General features: G+C 41.1%; 1 protein-coding gene and 1 long non-coding RNA gene across 3 annotated transcripts in view; one reads left to right on the top strand and one right to left on the bottom strand.

Moving 5' to 3' along the window:
* The window catches only part of RNF150 (ring finger protein 150), a 359371-nt gene that overhangs the window by 230916 nt on the left and 107166 nt on the right, over positions 1-21289 (top strand). For both annotated transcript variants that reach the window (XM_056802729.1, XM_056802728.1), the window contains one exon: positions 7331-7581. In XM_056802729.1, the coding sequence (XP_056658707.1) occupies positions 7331-7581 (251 nt within the window). The remainder of the gene's footprint in view (positions 1-7330; positions 7582-21289) is intronic.
* Positions 10968-21219, bottom strand: LOC107649326 (uncharacterized). Its single transcript, XR_001622933.2, has 3 exons — positions 20935-21219; positions 14146-14279; positions 10968-11917 (listed from the first exon to the last, which is right to left on the bottom strand). It is a non-coding gene; the product is annotated as an uncharacterized LOC107649326 (long non-coding RNA).

The following is a 21289-nucleotide window of genomic DNA, read 5'->3' as shown; positions in this document are numbered from 1 at the left end:
CAGCAATCCTTAGGATATACCAGTAAGTCAAATAATGATGTTGGGAGGGAGGTCTTGAGAGCAGAGTGACAGTCTCAGAAGTCTCAGAAGACTTTAGGATGCAGAGGCAAAGCAGTTGGTAAGGCCTAATGGCCCTCCATAGAGTCTTCTTCCAAACATTCATTTCCCAACCTACACCAACAATAAAATCCAAACAATGCAATGGTATGGAAGGAGCAATGTGCATAAAATGAGAGGTCCTGAGTTTGAATCCCAGCTCTGCTGTTTTCTCCCCATATCAGTGTAGGCAAGTCATTTCACATCTCTGGGTTTCCAAGTTTTCTCTTCTGTCAAATGAGACTTTCTGAGCTCTACGTTCCCTTTCTTTCATCTTTCAATGATATAGTCTACTTCAGGTCACATTGCATTCTCTCCTGTTCTTTCCACCCCACTATCTCTCTGACTTCTAAGACACACACTGTGCCCAAATTGTTCTCATCACACCCACCCTCTTCACTCACCCCATCCTCGGCTTCTATTCTCTCCTACTTTCAACCTTCCTCAGCTCAGTCGTCTGATTGGATGCTTCCATCTCGGATGTTTTGATGCATTTTTTCAGTTATTGAAGTCACCCTCTGCAGATTATCAACTTGTGCATTTTATTGTAATGATCTGTGCTGGAGTCTTATCTCTCCACTTCACTTTTAAGTCCAGGAAAGCTGGACCACCATCTGATATAAACTTGGTTTGCCCCCAGCACTTAATACAGGGCTCTCTATATGCTAGGTGCTTAATAAATGTTCGGTCAATGAAGGAGTGAATGAATTAACTCATCCATTTCTAAAGTGGGCATAATCTTATTATTCTTAAAGTCTCCCTTTGTGAAGGCTCACCACCATAATAGCTCTGAAAAACATCAGCTAAGATGTACAGGAGTTGGGATATGTCTCAGAAGAGAAAGCATGGATCCATGAAACTAACTGATTTAATGAGGATTTTAAATGGAAAGTGGACAAAAGGGGGAAACCGATATATGATTAATAGACCTTCTGGAAGGCAGTGAGGTGGCACAGTGGATAGAGAGCTAGGCCTGGAGTCAGGAAAATTTGTCTTCAGGAGTTCAAATCTGGCCTCAGATACTTTCTAGCTGTATGATCCTAAACAAGTCACTTATCACTGTTTGCCTTAGTTTCCCTATCTAGAAAATGAATTGGAGTAGGAAATTGCAAGCCACTCCAGTATATTTGCCAAGAAAACTCCAAATGTTAGGAAAAACAGCTAAACAACATAGGTGGCACAGTGGATAGAGTACCAGGTATAAAGTCAGAAAGACAATTAAAAATCAGGTTTCAGGCACTAGCTGTATGATCTTGGGCAAGTCACAAGTCACTGTGATCCTGGGCAAGTCAGAGACTAGCTGTGTGATCTTGGGTTAAGACCCTTTCCCCCTCAGTTTCCTCATCTGTAAAATGAGCTGGAGAAGGAAATGGCAAATGACCCCGGTAACTTTACCAAGAAAACCCCAAATAGGGTCATGAAGTATCAGACATGACCAAAACAACCACACAACAGCAAGACATAGAGGTGTATGTTTTGGCTCCCTCAGTGGCAGGAACTGTTTCTTTTTTTGACTTTTTGACTGGAGCCTAGCATGATGCCAGCACTTGCTGGGTGCCCAGTTAATGCTTGTTGATTCATAATTATTATTATATAACTCCAGCCTATTTGTATGCTTTCCTTCTGACTGTTTTTCCCTCTTTGCAGTATTCCCAATAAGTAGATAAGACTTTTTTTTTTAACAAAAAAAGACAGCAGTGTTCTCTTACAATGAAATCAGGAAACTAAATGACAGTGAGAGTAATTTAAGGAGAATAATCTAAGAATCCAAATTTTACCCAAGTGTCCCTAAGAGACCCAGAACAAAATCCCCAGTTCTACAGTTCAGGAAAGATAGATGTCAGCAAAAAACAAGCAAATACATCTCCTGGGGCAAAAGTAAAATCAAGATATAATTGAGTAGCTGGACCACTCCCTGAAGGGACTGTAGGGAGCAGAGGTACCACTTAGATGCCCCCACCAGGTGAGTGAGATTAGGTCACTGTAAAAAGGAGATCATGTTTCCCTTGAGACAAAGCTGGCCTCACTGGCTTAATCCTTCACAAAACCTCAGACCACATGCAACCATTAGACATAAGCAAACAAGGAAATTCAAGGACAGGCAGCATCCCTGGTAAATTCCATGAACATGAGATACAAATCACTGTCCGTAGTAATTCCCAGAAAGAAGCAGCCAAGCCTAATCATCATGGCCATGGCGCTGGATGTCTGATTCTTTGTTTGTTGGAGACGTGTGTGTGTGTGTGTGTGTGTGTGTATTTTTTAGTGCAAATGTTCTAGGAAGCTCTTCTTGTTTAATATTCTCCAATATAGCTGAGCCTCTTGGACTTAGAGCTGAGATTTAATGCATCTATACAACTCAGGTGAAACAAAACCAAAATGAATAGGATTGACAACAGGAAGACTCTGTGTTAGAAACCTGCTTGGTAATTCAGATCAAGTGAAATCCCCCAAATACTTACCAAGATTCCTACCCTCCCTGGGCTTTGAGAGGTTTGAGCAGTTACTTCCTTCCTGATCTCAAAGGATAAAAAAAAAAAGGCCAAGCCTGGTAAAGCATCACTAATTGTTCAAAAACATCTTTTCTAATATAATGATGATTGGTTGGCTTTTAAACCCTTGCTTCTGTCTTAGACTTGATATTAAGCATCAGTTCCAAGGCAGAAGAGCATAAGGACTCGGCAAGTGGGGCTAAGTGATTTGTCCAGGGTTAAACAACTAGGAAGACCCGGAGGATAGATTTGAACCCAGGACTTCCCATCTCCAGACCTGACTCACTATCCCCTGAACCACCTAGATGCCTCCAGTAATGTATTCTTTGCATCCATCTAACAGTAAGGCTGGGATGAACTAAAGGTAGATTTCAGAGAGGAGCATAATGCAATGCAAAGAACATAAGATCTGGAATGAAGAGACCTGGTTGCCAACCCTTTCTCTGCTTGGGTAATCAGTCAATGCATCTGCCAGTCATTAAGGGTCTACTGTATGCTAAGCTCTATACAGGACACTTTTGTTCTCTGGGCTCAAGTTTCCTCATTTATAAAATAAAGGCTTTGGACTAGGTGTTCTTGGAGGTCCCTTCTAGCTATAAATCTACAAAAAATGAATGAATAGAGCATTTATTTATTTTTATTTTTTAAATTTGTACCTTCTGTCTTCAAATCAATACTAAGAATCCATTACAAGGGTGTCAAGAACTAGACAATGGAGATCAAATGATTTATCTAGGATCTCACTGCTAGAAAGTGTCTGAGGTCAAATTTGAACACAAGTCCTCCAGACCAGACCCAGGACTGGTGCTCTATCCATGGTGCTACCTTGAAAAAAAGCATTAATTGACCACTAGTTATATACAAAGCACAGAAAATGTAAATAGGAACTATACTGGCCTTCTTCCTCATGATCCTATAAGAAAAACAGTAAGCATAGGGACATTGTATTCTAGAGGGGAAAGGAGAAGTTCTAGAGAACAATAATCTTTTACCTTGAAATGCCCTATTCTATGTTGCCATACCCACAAGATTGTCTTGGTTCAATGGATGACTATTCATTTAGTGAACATTTATTGGGCATCCATTGTTTGCAGACCCTGGCACTAGTCATTGGAAAGGATCCAGAGTGAGGTAAAACAATCCCTGCCTTCTGGAAGAGAGGACACACAAAGTGAAATAAAGCATTAACTATCCCTGCCCTCAAGGAGTTTACAGTCTAGAGGGGAAAAAGATCTCAGCACAGACACATAGCTAGACAGAATGTCCCAAAAGCCTTAGGACGGTTTTAAAACTTCCCTCATACTTTTGGGACACGTGGCAGAACTCAAAAGACAAAAATTCGCTATCTTCCTAACAATTATAATAAAATAAGGAGCAATAAATACAATATCTTTTTTTAAAAGGCAAAAAAGTCATGCCATGCTGTTAGAATGAGTGTATATATATATTTGTGTGTGTGATATATTTATATCTGCTTTTATAATATAAACATATATTATATTTACATATATATCTGGATATATTTTACACACACACATATGTTAATCCTTGTATTATTTGTCCTGGGTGATATAATATCACATGATGAATGAAATGGAAAGGGGCCATATCAAGTGCTCTGAGATTATACAGGAGATTATAAAATGCAAGAAAGATGCAAATAACTCATAAGAAATTCATAGCCATATACCACTTTAGAGGCTTGCAAAGGAACTTCCTCACAACCTTGATAAGAGGGTAGAACAAGTACTACTATTCCCATTTTACAGGTAAGGAAAATAGAGGGCTGAGATGTTAAATGATTGGCCTCCATATAGATAATTAATAAGAGACTGTGGTTAAGATTTGAACTCAGTTTTCCAGATTCCAAGTCTCGTGGGCTATCTATAAACATTAGACTTCTTCTCTAATATATCAGTGCCCTCCATAGCCATGGACCTTGTCCAAGATCACCTAGTCAGTTTGATTCAGAGCCTCGCTTCAGCATAGACTGTAGTAGAGGTCTGTTCTCCATCCAGTACTCTAAACTGGCTCTTAGATAATAGGCAAATAATAACGACAAAAGCATTTATTATAGTCAGCATTCTCTGAGAAGTTCCTTGGGGAGAAGAGAGTAATGGCTGCTTGAATTTTGAGGATTATTTTTCTAATAATCATCTTACTTTATCTGTTCATCTGAGGAAACACAACTCAGAGAATCCTACCATTTCTGGAAATACTAAAGAGAACTGTTTGCCTTGAACTTGGGAAAATAAACTAAAAATAGTCTGTGACCATGGCATTTGTTGGCAAGTTACCCCGTAGCTTTTTAAGAATCCGGTTTGGGTTGTTCAAGTACTTGCTGTAGTAGAAAACTGTCTTCCTGAAAGAGGATAAATAGCTCTGTTTCATTGAATAGTCAGGGTTTGAGCAGAGCATGTACCCAGGCAAGAAGAACCCAGCAGACTGGCGCGCCCATCTTGTTCTAGCTAAAGTTCACTTTCCATAGTAGCCCACAGAATGAAAGCAGCCCACTTTGCTTTAGTGCTTGAAAGTTTACAAACCATTTTTTTCACTCGGACCTTTTGAGGTCGGTAGGATGCATTACCACCATTCCCATTTTACAGACAGGGAAACTGAGCCTCAGAGAAGTAAGGTAACTTGCTTTGAGTTACCAGCAAGTGTTGGAGCCAGGATCTAAACCAAATCTCTCTGTGCCAAGCCCAGTACTTCTTCCACGACGTTCCCCTAAAATACTGATGTGAAAAGGACCCCCTTCTCCTGGCTCTCAGAGCTAATCCAAACGTTTCTACACCCTGCGCCCCAATTGCTGAGGCAGCAGCTTGCTAGGGACTGGGCCCCGTTGAGCAGAATCATTTAAACCCTTCCACTTGATGCCATCACTGGGAATGACAGCCCTCACTCAGATAATTCTCACTACGCATTGCAAAAACACCGATGGCTTCCCTGTATTCTAAATGAGGGTCCTTGACAGAAATGTCCTGCTTTTCCTTCTGGTCTTATATCTCATTGCTTCCTTATAGACTCCACACTCAAGCAAAACCAGAGCTTGCTGGCCATCAAAATATGTAGTTTGTAGTCTATAATCATTCATTGTAATCATGACTCTATATTTACATGATATAATGCCAATATTTAACAAAAAATTCCTGTATAGAGCATTTGCTTTAAGGTTTGCAAAATATTTCAATAGCATCTCATTTGATCCCATGAAGAGGGTCCTATTTCTCTTTTTTCACAGATGTGGCAACTGGTTCATAGCAAGTAAGACTTGTCCCAGTAAAGCTGTTGAGTGTCAAAAGGGATAATTATTATTATTTTTTTAATTAAAACCCTTACCTTCCATCTTGGCGTCAATACTGTGTATTGGTTCCAAGGCAGAAGAGAGGTAAGGGCTAGATAATTGGGGTTAAGTGACTTGCCCAGGGTCACAGAGCTGGGAAGTGACTGAGGCCAGATTTGAACCCAGGAACTCCCATCTCTAGGCCTGGCTCTCAATCCACTGAGCCACCCAGCTGCCCCCCAAAAGGGATAATTCTTAATAAAGTCTTCCTAACTTCAAATCTAATACTGGTTGTTTCCCCCTTTCTTTTTTGTTGTTCAGACTTCTCTCAGCACCTGGATCCCTTATTTCCCACTCTGTATGTAAATGTCTGCATATAAAATCCCTATTCATAGTACATTCATAAATATAATTTCAACCTCCCTGCAATATAATTTCAGCTTTGAAATCTTTTCTAGCCTCACCCCCACCCCCAGCTGTTACAGTGTGATAGTGGAGAGCACTGAGGATTTCAGTTCATGGGAGACCTAGTTTAAATTCTGCTTTCAGCACCAATTCACTCTATGACTAGAAACAAATTGTCCCCACATCTCTGAACTCTAGTTTCTTCTTCTGTACATGGGGAGTAATGATAACTTGTTGAGATCAAATGACTTTATGCATGAGTTCTGTAAAACTTGAAACCCTGTATAAATGTCCACTTCTTGTTAATTTGTTTACTTCTCTTAACCCATCCTTCCCTGATCCCCCCCTATTTTGTGAATCTCCAGAGTGAAAGATTGAATCCCTCTGTAGTCCATTCAACAACCATTTGTGAAGGATGCATTAATATACAAGGCACTGTCCTAGGCACTCAAGGGAAGACAGAGCCATATAGAAGGAGGAGCACTCACTGAGTTTGGAATCAGTGGGACTAGGATCAAATTAGAGTTCTGTCACCGTCTACTTATATGACCTTGCAATTAACCATGCAATTGAGGCAAAAATAGAATTTAGGAGAGGATTCATCTAACTATGAATTCGATTTCTGGTTAATTCGGTTATCCGCTCACCTCTCTTGGCCTCATTGTTCTTTTCTGTGAAATGAAGAGGCTAGTCTAGGTGACTTCCAAGGTCCCTTCAAGCTCTAAATGATATAATTCTTGCATATAAAGAGAAAAATGAGAAGCTGCTCCATCTCACCTTTCTTTTCCCTTCCAAACCCAGCAGAGCACCTTGCACCCAGTAGGCGATTGATCAGTATTTATGGTCTGGAGCCAAATTAAACTATATGACTTGGTTCATGTACTGCATAATGGTGTAACTGAGCAACAAAAAGACTGATTTTTCCCCTATTGTTTTGCCTTCTTAGCATTCATATTCCTCTCCAGAAATATGTGGTTCTAGCTTTCTTACTGTGTTTTCTTCCTCTCTCCTACCCCATCCCCTTCTGTTGCACCCCCCACTGTCCTCACAACAGGTGTGCAAGACATTGTTGCAATCATGATTCCTGAGTCAAAAGGAAAGGAAATAGTGACCCTCTTGGATAAAAACATTACTGTGATGATGTATATCACCATTGGGACACGCAACTTGCAGAAATACGTCAGCCGCACGTCGGTCGTGTTTGTGTCCATCTCCTTCATCGTGCTGATGATCATATCACTCGCTTGGCTGGTCTTTTATTATATTCAGCGGTTCCGATATGCAAATGCCAGGGACAGAAACCAGGTGAGTAGTATACATTTGGATCATTTTTCTCTTCCTTGCATAATATGGACGGACCTAGCCTACATTATGAGAAACGAGTCCTCCACGGATCAAGCTTCTCCGTTTTTGCTTGCTTGAGAATTATTCCTTTGAGGAGGGCATCATAAGAAGGGCAAAAGAGATAACTTGGTGCAGTCAATGGCCAGCCTCCACTGGGAAGCCCCAAGCTTGCCTGTTGGTGAGCAGAAGGGAAAGGGAAAGAAATACATGTTTGAATGCCAGATTTTCAAATTCATCTTCGTTACTCTCATCTGTACACCCTGGGATTTGCATAAGCAAGTTGAATTTGTGAAAATTGATATGAGACCAAAATATTCAGGCCTTCCAAGGCCCTTAGGATTGGCTTAATGAAGAGTCATAGGCATGTGGATGAGTCAGGACAAAGGGAAAGCTGAGCTGCATCTCCATTGCTCCGTTTAGGCACACGCTCACCTAGACATGGTCTGTTCCTATTTCCTAATGGAGTTATATCCACTCAAAATTAAAGTAAGGTTAGGATTTAGGGGCCTGAATTAGGCTCCTGGTCAATGTAGTTATCCATTTTGCTCTGCATAGACAAACACATTTTAGTTACCAGTATTAATTTATATAGATAAATATGTGACTTTGTGGCTTTGTGATGCTCCTTGCGGGCAGCAAGGTAGCTCAGTAGACTGAGAGCCAAGCTTAGAGATGAGAGGTCTTAGGTAGAGCCTTAGACATTTCCTAACTGTGTGACCCTGGGTGAGTCACTTAACCCCCATTGCTGAGCCCTCACTGCTCTTCTGTCTTGCAACCAATACCCAGTATCGATTCTAAGACAGAAGGTGAGGGAGGGTTTTTTAAAGTGCTCTTTTGGTCATATTTCATTAACTTTTTCTAGATTAAAGCATGTCCCCCACCCCACCCCCTTGAGCCACTCACTGAAGACAAAGCTGACCCAGTCTTTTTGATCGACAGGCAATCAGCCCTTGGACAGAGAAAGAGTCAATAAGCATAAATTCCACCTGAAAACTGCAATTTCTCATGGATGTTAGAAGGGCCACCTTCCATGCAATCAAGAGCTGTGCTATCTAGTGTTAGCAAGGTTGGCTCAAACCTCAACATGTTATTGATAGCCAAGAAGGTTACATCTCTGGGCAGACATAAACGCACAACTTAAAATCAAGAATCTGAGCAGACTCTTTTAATTTGGTACAAAATATCCAGGTAATGGTAGAATTCAGGGAGGGGAATAAGCTTGAAATAGCTTAAGATGCGGCTCACTTCTCCTCTGCACTGTATAGATAACCACTGGATGACAGCTACCAGCGTCTTAGATGAACATTACTCTCTCCATGGCAGATCGTTTTTCTAGGATATCTTTTATGTAAACCACTTAAGTGGAAAGTGGAATCTATCACATGTTCATCATATCAGAAGTCTGTTATCAGGAGGCCAGAAGAATAACTTTATGCTCAATAAAACAGAGAGAAAACAAGTCTGTACGTTATTTCCCTGAGTGGGATTTTTTTTCCAAGATGAAAGGTTACAGTTAAAGAGAATTTAAATTAAATGGATCTTTTATGTATGCCAAAATTTGGTCAGCCTAATATATGTTAAGAAGTAGCTAAGAGGGGGCAGCTAGGTGGCACAGTATTGATTCTAAGATGGAAGGTAAGGGCTTAAAAAAAGTAGTGGCTAAACAGTGGATAAAAAGGTAAAATAAACCTGTGTTGATGCTTTTTAATGTAAATAGGTTATTGACTCTGAATTTTAGTGTACTGTATCTGATTTTCCTCCTACTCTATCACCTTTCCCTCTCAGACTCCACTGCTGGATTTTCATCCAAGTTATGCTTACTAACAATGGGTACCCCAATTGTCTCTTGTGAGCTCTCTTCTCTACACTATCCCCTTTGATGATCTCATCAGCTCCCATGCACTCAGTTATCATCTCTATGCAGATGATTCTCAGATTTATTTATCCAGCCCTAACCTCTCTCCTGACCTCTAGTCTCTCATCACCTATTGTACATCTAAAACTCAACATTAATGAAACAGGACTAATTATATTTACCCCAAAACTTTCTCCTCTTCCCAACTTCCCTATTACTGTCTTCTCACTGGCTCAGGCTTTCAGTGTCCTCCTTAATAGCTCTCATATTTCTTTTTAATGTTTCCAAGCCTTGTCATTTAGACTTTCACCACCTTCTCTCTACTTATACACATACCACCTTTGTGCAGGCATTCATCACCTCATGCCTGGACTATTGTACTAACTTCCTGCTTGCACTCCTTGCTTGAGAATTCTCCTCACACTAGTCCCTAATCCATCTTCCACTTCTTCCACTCAGCTGGGAAAAGATTTAACCATTTCTCTGTCTCTCTTTCTCTGACTTTCTGTCTCTGTCTCTCCATCTCTCTGTCTCTATCTCTCTTTTACTTCCTCATCTCTTTCTCTCCCCTCTCCTTCCCTTCCCCCTCTCTCTTTCCTCTTGATCCCCCCTCCTTCCTTCTCCCCCTTCTTCTCCCCTGCCTCTCTCTCCCTCATCTCTCTCTCACTCCCTTCCCCCCCCATACAAACACAGTTACAGAAATATATACACTCAATAAACACCAGTGATTTCTTATTGCCTCTTATATTCATAGGAAAATCCTTGTTGAGGCAGCTGGGTTGCCAAATGGCTAGAGTGCCAGGCTTGGGGTCTGGAAGACCTGTGTTCAATTATGGCCTCATACACTTCCTAGCTATGTGACCCTGTGCAAGTAGCTTTTAAAGTCTTTAACAACCTAGCCCCTTCTCACCTTTCCAATCTTCTTCAGTTATTTCCCTCCAACTATTCTAGAATCCACTTTGTGACAATGATCTTCTTCCTGCTCCTCACACAGAAAAATCTCCGAGCTTTTGACTTTTCCAATTGGCTATCCTCCATGATGGCTGTCCCTCTTCATTTCCACCTCCTGGATTCAATTCAAGTTTCAGCTAAAATCCCACCTTTTATAAGAGATCTTTCCCACTGCTTCTTTCCTTCCTACTTCTGTTTCCTTCCCTCTGAAATGAACTCTTGTTCACTTTGTGAGTATCTTCTATGTGTGTAATTGCTTGCACGATGTCTCTCTTTTTAGACTATGAACTCCTTGAGAGCAAAGACCATATTTTCCCTTTGTCTGAGCCCCCAGGACAGTGTCTGGCACATAGTAGGCACTTAATGAGGACTTGCTGACTGATAGACAGATTTGCTTTATAGAAGAATTTCAGTTAAGCAATGAAACAGCTTCTATAAGCTAGATTTCGTTTTGTTGTTGTCATTCATTTGAAAGCATGTATGTGTGTTTTGAAATCATTTCTCATAGAAGTACCAAAATGAATTATTTACACTTCATCCTTCAAAGCATAGATAGAGTAGAACTGTATTTGATGTACTTAATGAATACTTTTTGATGTGATTCTTCTTAATAGCAGCTTTCTTAAGGTTCACATAGCATTTGGAATCTCTCCAAGAGAAGAACACAAGACGCAAGAAGCCATTATTATCAGGGGGCATTTTGCATCTTATTTTTATCACCCCTTCCAGAGAGGCCTTTAATTATTATAGTTGATGTCTGTCAAGGATTTCTTTTATGAATGGTCATATTTCCCAGCATCACAGAATTAGAAGAGACCTTAGAGGTCATTGGGTCCAACCCAGAACTAAACAAAATTCCCCTTGAAGACCTGCAATGAAAGGGAACCCACCACCTTCTTTTTTTTAAACCCTTACCTTCTCTTTTAGAAGTGAGACTAAATATAAGTTCCAAGGGAGAAGAGCAGTAAGGGCTAGACTAGGTTCAAATCTGGCCTCAGACACTTCTTAGCTTTGGAGCCTTGAGCAAGTCACTTAACCCCAATTGTCTATTCTTCACCACTCTTCTGCCTTGGAAACTAAACTTAGAAACAAATTTAAGATGGAAGAAAAGTGATGTGTGTGTGATGTGTGTGTGTGTGTGTGTGTGTGTGTGTGTGTGTGTGTATGTGAATTTTCCCAAGGACCAAAGTCAAACTCACTTGTAAATAATTTGAAATCTCTTCTCTTTCATTTTTTTGAAATTTGGTACATTTGCCTTTCTCAAATCTGATGCCTTGGCTCTTCTCCACAATCTTTCAAATAATGCTGACAATGGCACAGTAGGGTCTTTCGAAATAATTGGATCCAGCAAATGGTTGAATAGATAAGTGACCCATGTGAATTCATTGGTGGTTAATATTCATCGCATGTCCACAGAGGCACCAAATATTACTTGGCATTTTTTTAAAAGCATCATGATTGTACGTCTGCCCTGTAATGGGGAGACTGACCCTGAGAAAATAGAATATACAAAATAAATTAATAGTTCAATTACAATACGCACACACGTATGTGTGCGTGTGTGTGTGTGTGTGTGTGTGTGTGTGTAATTAAAAGCATGTTTTTATTAGTGGTTTTTCAACATCCTTCTGAAAAATTGGAAGTTTAGTCCCTCCCTCACTATCTCATTCTTTCTCCTTCCAACTCTAAAACAATCGAAGAGGCCTTCTCTTTGATTCTTCTCCAAGCAACTCTGATACATAATCAAACATTTCTCTTCTTTCTTCTCTAATCCCTTAAAGTCACTTGCCATTGGTGGGCATTGTTGTTGGGGGGTGGGGGGGTACTACAATGGTTGGGTAGCCCTGTCCTGCTTCTTCATATTAATGAAGGGTCATAAGGCCATAAATTTAGAACTGGAAGTGACCTTAAAGACCACATGTCCAGCTGCTCATTTTATAGATGAGAAAACAGGGGCCCCCAGTAGGTATTAACTTTCCTTTTTTTTTAAGTGATTGGCTGATTTACAGAAATCGAAGATCATAGAATGTTACATCCAGGAGAAACCTCTGTTGATCATCTTTCTAACTAACTCAAATTACAGGAAAGAAAACTGAGTCCCTCAAGGGCAAAGTAAACTCCCTAATAGTCACACAGCTAGTATGTTGCAAAACTGAAGGCAGAAAACCTCCAAAGCCAGGGCTCTCCTCCTTCCACAAATCAATAAGCAACTTTGAAGTGCCTACTATGTGCCAGGCTCTATGAATTACATCTCCGTAGGGAAGCAGAAATAAGAAGTTACAGGTGGAAACAGCAAGAATTGCTTCCAGATCTTAATTCCAAGCAGAGGATAGCTCTCCTTTTTAATGTAAGAAATGACTTTACGCTGGTTGGGAAATTTTTGGCATGCCTATTTAAGTTCCATGTTCCTTTGGCAGAGAAATTCAACCTCAGTGCCATCATAAGTCTTACTTCCTCTACTCAGGAACTGGCCCTAGCTGGTAGATGACTGTTCCTGGAAAGGTAAAAGAGAATGCTAGCAGTGTGGGTTTTTTGAATTGCTTAACTCCTGGAATTCTTATTGATTGAGAACTTTGATCCCAGCAGTAGAAGGAATGTCCACACCACACCCATTAAAAAAACCACCACTACATATTATTATAAGCCTGTAATTTATGATCTTAGAGAGCACGCCGAGAGGCTAAATGATTTGTACATTGTATGTGTCAGAAACTGGACTTGAATTCATTTCTCCCCGACTTCCTGAAAGAGGCAAGCCTCCTTTCTACTATGCTCCACTTAAATCTCTGAAGAGGGGTAACTAAGGCTAGTCAAAAAGAGGACTGGATTTGAACTCAGATGGGGATTCCCCTTCCTACTCTGCTTTTATTGTATCCTGCTGGCACTGTGACCTTACCCAACGCACTGTCTTAATGCCTCAGCTCTTCATCTGTACAATGAGGGAGATTGAACAAATGGTCTCGGAGGTCACTTCCAACCCCAAACCTCTGATCTTAGGATATCAGGAACTCTTATGTCAATCACATAAACTATATCCCTGACAAGAGGAGGAGAAACTAGCAAGGACGGGAGGTAGCAGAGAAAAGTGGGATAGATGAGGCATCCCAAAATGCCCTGTCTTTAAATACTGGTCCTTAACGAAAAAGAGGGGGAAACTCTCCCTGTGTTGAGCACCTGCGCCATTTTCTCTAGACCTTTTCAGATTTTGAGACCCAAAGCTTCCATCTCAGAATCTCACCCAGAATGCCCTGGCTTCAAACTCAGTTCTGGAGCCCTATGTACCCTCATTATCAATCCCTGCCCTCTCATACCAGTAGCCTCTTCTTAAATAGTATTGAAAGTAGGAAAGGCACCCTTATATATCATTTGTTCTTATCCTGTGCTAAAATATCCTCATGGACGACAAGCTGCTAAGCACAAAAGAATGTCGGCTGTTGAAACTATGACAGGTTGGCCTGTTTCCTGGCAACTGTGCAAGGCATTGACTCACAGCCTCCTGGGACATGCCAGCACAGAGGCAGGTTTGCAGCATTCAACGTCTGAGCCGTGGGGGACAGGAGCAAAACTGGTCTCCAACAGAGGCTGTGGTTGCTATTTCCAGCATGGACAGATCTGATTAGACAGCACTTCTCATTTCATAAATGGTGCTTCCACTGAGAGACAACAGAAAGCAGCCACACCAGTTGCTTTGGAGGTGGACCCCATCCACTAATACCTACCATGTTTCCATTGGGTGTCCAGTGGATGTTTAGTTCTTTCTTGAGAACCCCCTTTGATGTTGTTTGCATGTGTTTTTCTCTTTGGTGTTGGTTTCCAAGAAAGAATGAAAGAGAACAGGAGTTGAGGAGAATTCCTAAAAGGTAACAAAGAGATAGAATGAGCAGAGAACAGGATGGAGTAGAGGATCATGGGTTTCATGCTAAAAGGTACCTATGAACATATTTTGAAAAAGTCCTTAATTTTACAGATAAGGAAACTGAACTCACAAAGGGTAAGTAGCTTATCCAAGATCACACAACCAACAACTATCAGCCCTAAGATTTGAACCCAGAAATATTGCCATATCAGAATCCAGCACATTATCTGCTGTGCCACACTCTAGCGAAGAAGGACAGGCAGGTAATGGGAGACATCAGTGAACAAAATGAAGCCAGGAGCCAGAGATGCTTCCATAATACCCTCCTCGGAAGGACCAGAGAGCTCCCTGCACATCTCTCCCAAAGATGGTGAAAATTTTGAGGAGTGTGGTGAGGTGTGGGAAATGGAAAACTGCAACAATAATAGCATTAACTAAAGTGGATATTCAGTAACTCTCTAGTTAACTTTATTTGTGCAGCTAAAAAAAGTGAAGTGGTTTCCGTCAAGGAGTATATATATATATATATATATGTATATATATACGTATATATATGTATATATGTATATATAAATTATATACTTTTATAGGGATGTATAGATATAGACATATTATAAATGTATGTATATAATATATATCCATACACATATGGGTGTATATAGATACTTACACACACATACATAGATATGTGTGTGTGAATTTTAAAAGTCTCCATCTTGGTATAGCACCCAAAAATTGTGCACACCCACACTCCACGGGCATGTGATAGTCAATGACAAATCAAAAATAACTAACTGCCCACCTGGGCTGTCCTAAGCCAAGCTAGAGCCAACCATTGGCACTTGTGAGACACAGGAAGTGAGGTAAGGAACAGCCTCTAGAATTCGCTCACTTCCTGTGGAGAGAGCTAGCCGCCAGTTGGTGTTAGAAGCTTGAAGAGAGAGGAGGCCCGCAGACAGCTTTCCTTCAGATCACTCACATGAGTTAAGGACTGATTCTTTCCACCTTGGCCCTTTGGGCCTAAAACTCCCTCTGCCTTGGTCAGAGGTTGAGTAGCCCCTTTCCCTTTTCTCTTCTCTCCTTCTCTCCCTCTCCTTTCTCTACTTCCAGTGTGATTAAACCTCCATAAACTCCATTCTGACTTGAGTGTTTCATTTTAGGAATTTCATAAGTAAATTCCTTGGCGGCCATTGTTCAATATTACATCAATCCTAAAAGGCTAAATTTTCGCCATTACATGTGTATGTGTGGAGGTGATATATAGAAGATATATAGCAACAAAAATCCAAAGGAGCCTTAGAGGGGAAGGCAGTGAGTAGTGGGAACACCCAGAAAGGCCACCAGTAATGGGTGGCATGTGGCCTGAGTCTAGAAAGAAATCTTTGAGTATAGGAAGCAAGAGATGATTTGTTTCCAAAAGTACTCCAAGACAAGTGGGATGGCAGGTCCAACAAGTGGCCTTTCAGCCTTTGCTAGAGAGGAAGTCTTGTCTACTTTTAGATGGGTCTCCTTGTTAATGAAGTGTTTTACATATCTCCAGGCTAAGTTTGCTCCTTCCACCTGCTGGCTCTGATGGCCACATATAACAATCTGACTCATCTTCCATTTGCCACCCCAGGTCTTCACTTTCCCAGGCTAAATATCCCCAGTTGTTTTAATCTGTCCACATAGGACATGACCCCAAGTGCATTCTTCATCCTAGGTGACCCCCTCTGCACTCTCTTCAGCTTATAAATGTCCTTTTTAAAATGTGATACCCCAAAGCACCTATAGTTGTGTTCAGACCATGGCAGGATCAGACGATTCTACCGCTTCTCATCCGCAGAAGCCAGGCACTCTTAATGCAGCCCAAGACTTTCTTTGATGCCCCACCCCATACTGACTCATTGAATTTGCAGACCACTAAAACCCTCAGAGTTTTTCAAGTCAACTGCTGCTGTCTAACTGTGCCTCCCCCATCTTGGATTTGTGAAGTTGATGTTTTGAACCAAAGGATAACGCTTCATTTACACCCATTAAATGTCATCTTATCCTATCCTGTGTGTTTTCTAGCCTGATTCTGTCATCCAGTACATCAGCCAGTCCTCCCAATTTTGTGTCATCTGAAAATCTGGTAAACAAATATATTAATTTGTTGATGGAGCAGCAATCCACCTTAGTAATAACAATGGTCTAAGTAAATAGGTCCATTATGCAAGGCTGAACCTTTTCTGTCAAAAAAAAAAAGAAAGAAAGAAAAAAAACAGATTGAGTAGTGGAAGAGATTCTCTATAGAATCACAGATCAGAGTTAGAGCTAGAAGTAAAAAGTCCAGACTTTTGAAGAGGCAAAATGAAGAAACTGAGGCCCAAAGAGTTTAAATGATTTACTCAAGGGCACAGAGGCTATAAGAAACAGAGTGTTTGATCCCAGGTCCTCTGACTCCAAGTCCAATGCCCTCTCCATGTCCTCTGCTGCTTCCCCGGTGGGTATACCTATCCAAGGGGACCATTGGTGACAGCAGTGATGCCCTGTTCCAAGTATGAACTCTTAAAAGGCAGAGGCTGTGGCTATTCATCTCCCTTTTGTATAGCAGACACTATATATCCTAGTAAATAAGGACATTTAGTCCTTATCTTGTTTGCTAGTTGTTGTAATGGTTATTGAAAGGATAACAAAACGTTCCTGTTAGGCTAAAGGAGGGAAAAAAGCATCTCTGAGAATCATCTCCTTGGAGGAAAGTGGCAGAAAAGATGAATTCCGTCTGCATTCCAATCTAGCTATCTCTCTTTCTGTGTTTTCTTATCTCTTTCAGTATACATCTATTTAGAGATAACTGTAGTCTAGTGAGGAGAACATCAGCTAGAGGGTAAGGAGACCCAAGTTCAGATCCTGACTCTCAACACCCCATAATTGTGTCCCAATGGACAAATCACTTCAACTTCACCCCCCTGGTAAAGTGGAGATAACAATAACACCACCAGCTTCACAGGGCTATTTTGAAGAAAAGCTTTTTATTCAGCTTAAATTGATAAATAAATGGGAGCTAGTAGTAAGGATGTAAGTATTATAATTAATTATAATTAGCAAGAGCAGGCAAAGATTCTGTCACAGTCAAAGCAGCTAAAAGCTGGCATTCGAGGTACTAGAAGAGGTGACACGAAGAAGCAAGAAAAGTGGTCAGTAATGGTCAACTGATGAACAAAATTTAATAAAGCATTTACTATGTGCAAGGCACTGTGCTAGGTGCTGGGGAGACAAAGACAAGAATGAAATTGTCACTGTCCTTAAGGAGCTTATACTTTATAAGAATAACAATGATAGTCAACATTTGTCTAACATCTTCTCCTTTCCAGACGCTACTCAGCTCTTCACTAATATTATCTCATTTCATCCTCACAACAACTCTGGGAGCCAAATGCTTTTATTACCTCCATTTTACAGATGAGGAAACTGAGGCAAACAAAGGTGAAGTGACTTACCCATGGTCACACAGCTAACAAATGTCAGAGGCTGGATGTGAACTCGGGGATTCCTGACCCAACATATACCATTCTACTCCCAGAGCCACCTAGCTGACTCTTACTTTCCAATCAATCAACAAATTTTTTATCAAACACCTACTATTTGGAGCAAGGGTCCCCAAACTTTTACACAGGGGGCCAGTTCACTGTCCCTCAGACCGTTGGAGGACCGGAGTATAAAAACCTAACCCTAATGCTAACCCTAACTCTAACTCTAGCCAGGCAGCAGTATACACAGTGCAGAATCCCCTCCCCCACATCACCACCCACCATGCTGACATCTTCCATTGTGCAGCCCCATAATCCTTTGCGAGGCACCTCATTCTCGTTCAGTTACTCTCAGAACAAGAGGCCACACAAAGGATTATGTCACAGGAAGTAGTACTGTACATGAGTGATGCTGTGCTTTGTGGCACCACCACATACAGTGCTCCTCCCACTGACCACCAATGAAAGAGGTGCCCCTTCTGGAAGTGTGGTGGGGGCCAGATAAATAGCCTCGAGTTGCCACGTGTGGCCCACAGGTTTGGGGACCGCTGATGTGGAGGCAGGACACTGTGCTAGGTGCCAAGTTTATAAAGATAAAAATTTAATGATGACTCCCCTCAAGGAGCTTACATTTTAGCCAATCAATCAACAAGTTGTTTTTGTTGTTGTTTTGCTGTTGTAGTTTTAAGAATCTACTCTGTGCAGGACAGAATGCTAGACACTGGGGATACAAGTATGAAAACTGAAACAATCTCTACTTGCAAAGAGTTTGCATTCTAAGGGAGGAAGACAGCATGTACAAGCATAAGTCCATACCAAATATTTTCAAAATAAATCTGCATTAGTTTGAGGGGAGGCACTTAGGCAAATAGGAAAGGCTTTATGCATGAAGTAAACTTTGAAGGAAGCTAGGGAGATAGAGATGTGAGAGCAGAGTGCATTTCAGGGATGGGGCCCGGCTTCTGCAAAGGCAGGTAGACTATACCTGGGATATGGTCCATAAGTGGAAACAAGAATTCCACTTCGTGAAAGGGAGTGATGTGTAATGAAGTTGGGAAGAAAGACTGGAGCCAGATTGTGACGGACTTTTTAGACCAAAAAGAGGAGTCTATATTTGATCCTAGAAATAATAAGGGGTCCCTGGAGTTGATTTGGCCTGGGAGTGATGTGGTAAGGGTTCTCTATTAGGGAAATCACTTTGTCTGCTAAATGGAGGATGGAGTGGAGAGGAGAGGTTTGAGACAAGGATAGCAAAAGAGAGTTTTTGCAAAGGTCCAGGTGAGAGGTGATGAAGGAACTATCCCTGGGGGTAGAGTGAAGGAAACAGATGAAAGAGATGTTTTGGCCTTGGAATGAGCAAGACTTAACCATGAGGTAAGAGATGTAATGGATGGAGGCCTGGACCTAGAATTAGGAAGGGACATCTGCAAAGCTCAAATCTGGCCTCAGACATTTATGAACTATTTAATCTTGGACAAGTTACTTAACACTTTGCCTCAGTTTCCTCGTGTTTAAGATGAAGTGGAGGAAAAGCATGGCAAACCATTCTAGTATCTTTGCCAAGAAGATCTTAAACAGAGTCTCCAAGAGGACAGGACAGAGCAACAACTGTAGCAATTGATTAGGTATGAATTGTGAGGGGAAGAATCAAAGCACTTCAGTGACTGGAAAGATAATGGTGCCTTTGATAGAAATAAGAAAATATGGAAGAGAGATGGATTTGGGAAGAAAGACAGTGAATTCTATTTTGTACCTATTGAGTTTGAGCTGCCTACTGGCCCTCCAGTTAGAAATGTCAATTAGGCAGCTGGTGATAGGGATTCTGGCTCCAGAGAGCAATTAAGGGTTGACTATGCAGGGACTATAGATAAATGAATTAAGCCTGAAGCTATGGAAATGAGAAAGGTCACCTAGGCAGTGTGGAGGGAGAAAAAAGAAGAGAAGACCAAAGACCAGACCTTGGAGTTACAAATGACCTGAGTGATGAACAAAACTAGTCCCTAGAACAAGGGACTACAGAGGAATCCTCTAACACCAAGGAGCCAGGAGAAAGGAATTTCTTGAAACCCCAGAGAGAGCATCTATCTAGGAAAAGATGGAAGTAATAGCAATAGGAGCAGAAATACAAAGAAAGACAATCTTGTACCGGATTTTCCTTCAGTTTCTTACATGCCAGGCAATTTTGTCACTTCCCCATCTTGAGTGGAATTTGGATCTGCTTTTGGTTAGCTTTCATAGTGGCATTTCTTAAAATGTTCCATCGTCCTCAAAGTTGCTGTGACTTCTTTTCCAGAAGTCTGTTTCTTATCATTGTGGGTAGATTAGCAATCAAGTTAACTCATTAAGTCTCTTCTTCTTGGGGGTAGCTAGGTGGCTCAGTAGATGGAAAGCCAGGCCTGGAGACTAGAGGTCCTGGGTTCAGATATGACCTCAGACACTTCATAGTTGTGTGACCCTAAGCAAGTCCCTTAACCCCCTTTTCCTAGCCCTTACCACTCTTCTGCCTTGGAATCAATACATAGTCCAGAAAAAGAACTGTTGGAGTTGGATGCAGATCAAAGTATACTATCTTGTATAATAGTTTATTAACAGTTTTATTTGGGCTTTAGGTTTTATATGAATGAACTCTTATGGCAATGACCAATATGGAAGTATGTTTTGCAGGATAATACATATAAGCCCAGATTGCTAATCATCTCTGAGTGGGTGCAGGGAAGGGAGGGGAAGAGACAGTTTTGAGTCTTGTGATTTTGGAAAATATTTGTTGAAAATTATTACAGGTAATTGGGCAAATAGAATATCTTTGAAGAAAAGAAAAGGGAAAAAAAGAACCAATATGTAGTATTGATTCTCAGACAGAAGATGAAGGTTTTAAAAAAAAAATTCTTCTTGTGTTTCCTTGGTTTCAGTTGATTGATTGGTTAGATTCTTTCCGGGCCCTACTAACCTTCAGAGGCCAACACTCCCTGCATTTTCAGAGGGAGGAAAAAAAAGGACTCTATCCCTGAATTAGGGCATTAATGTCTGCAGAAATCCTGAGGTCACTCCCTCTTTCATTCATGGTCATGGAGATGGTACCTACAACCTCCCCCCTACACGTCCCTTTCCATGTCTATCTGAGCAGCACTTCTTAGAGGTACACAGCATAGTGTCTGGCCAACCTGGCAGATTTGCTTAGACATCTGGCTCCATTTCATATATTCCTCTTCCCCAGCTGGGCACACGCCACACTTTATGCTGAAAATCTGGAAGGGGTGCAGCAAAACATTTTCTCTTAAACACACACACCCATACATACACACAACAATTCCAACTTTAAGACAAGGAAGACAGACTCTAAAAACATCAATTGCAACCATTAACCTAAGTCATTTCCATAAAAGGCACTCGGATTTCTACTTATTATGTGTCCCCCTTGAATCATTTTCTTCTTGGAAATGTGAAGCCTGAATAGTACCGCTTTGGCTATGGTTGAAAGTATGGCCGTGATCTTTCTTCCAGCTGTCAGTATTTCTG

Source organism: Monodelphis domestica, chromosome 6 (assembly GCF_027887165.1).
Source record: "Monodelphis domestica isolate mMonDom1 chromosome 6, mMonDom1.pri, whole genome shotgun sequence".
Taxonomy (NCBI): Eukaryota; Metazoa; Chordata; class Mammalia; order Didelphimorphia; family Didelphidae; genus Monodelphis; species Monodelphis domestica.
The sequence above is the reverse complement of the archived record's forward strand: the minus strand, read 5'-3'. Positions and strand labels throughout refer to the sequence as shown.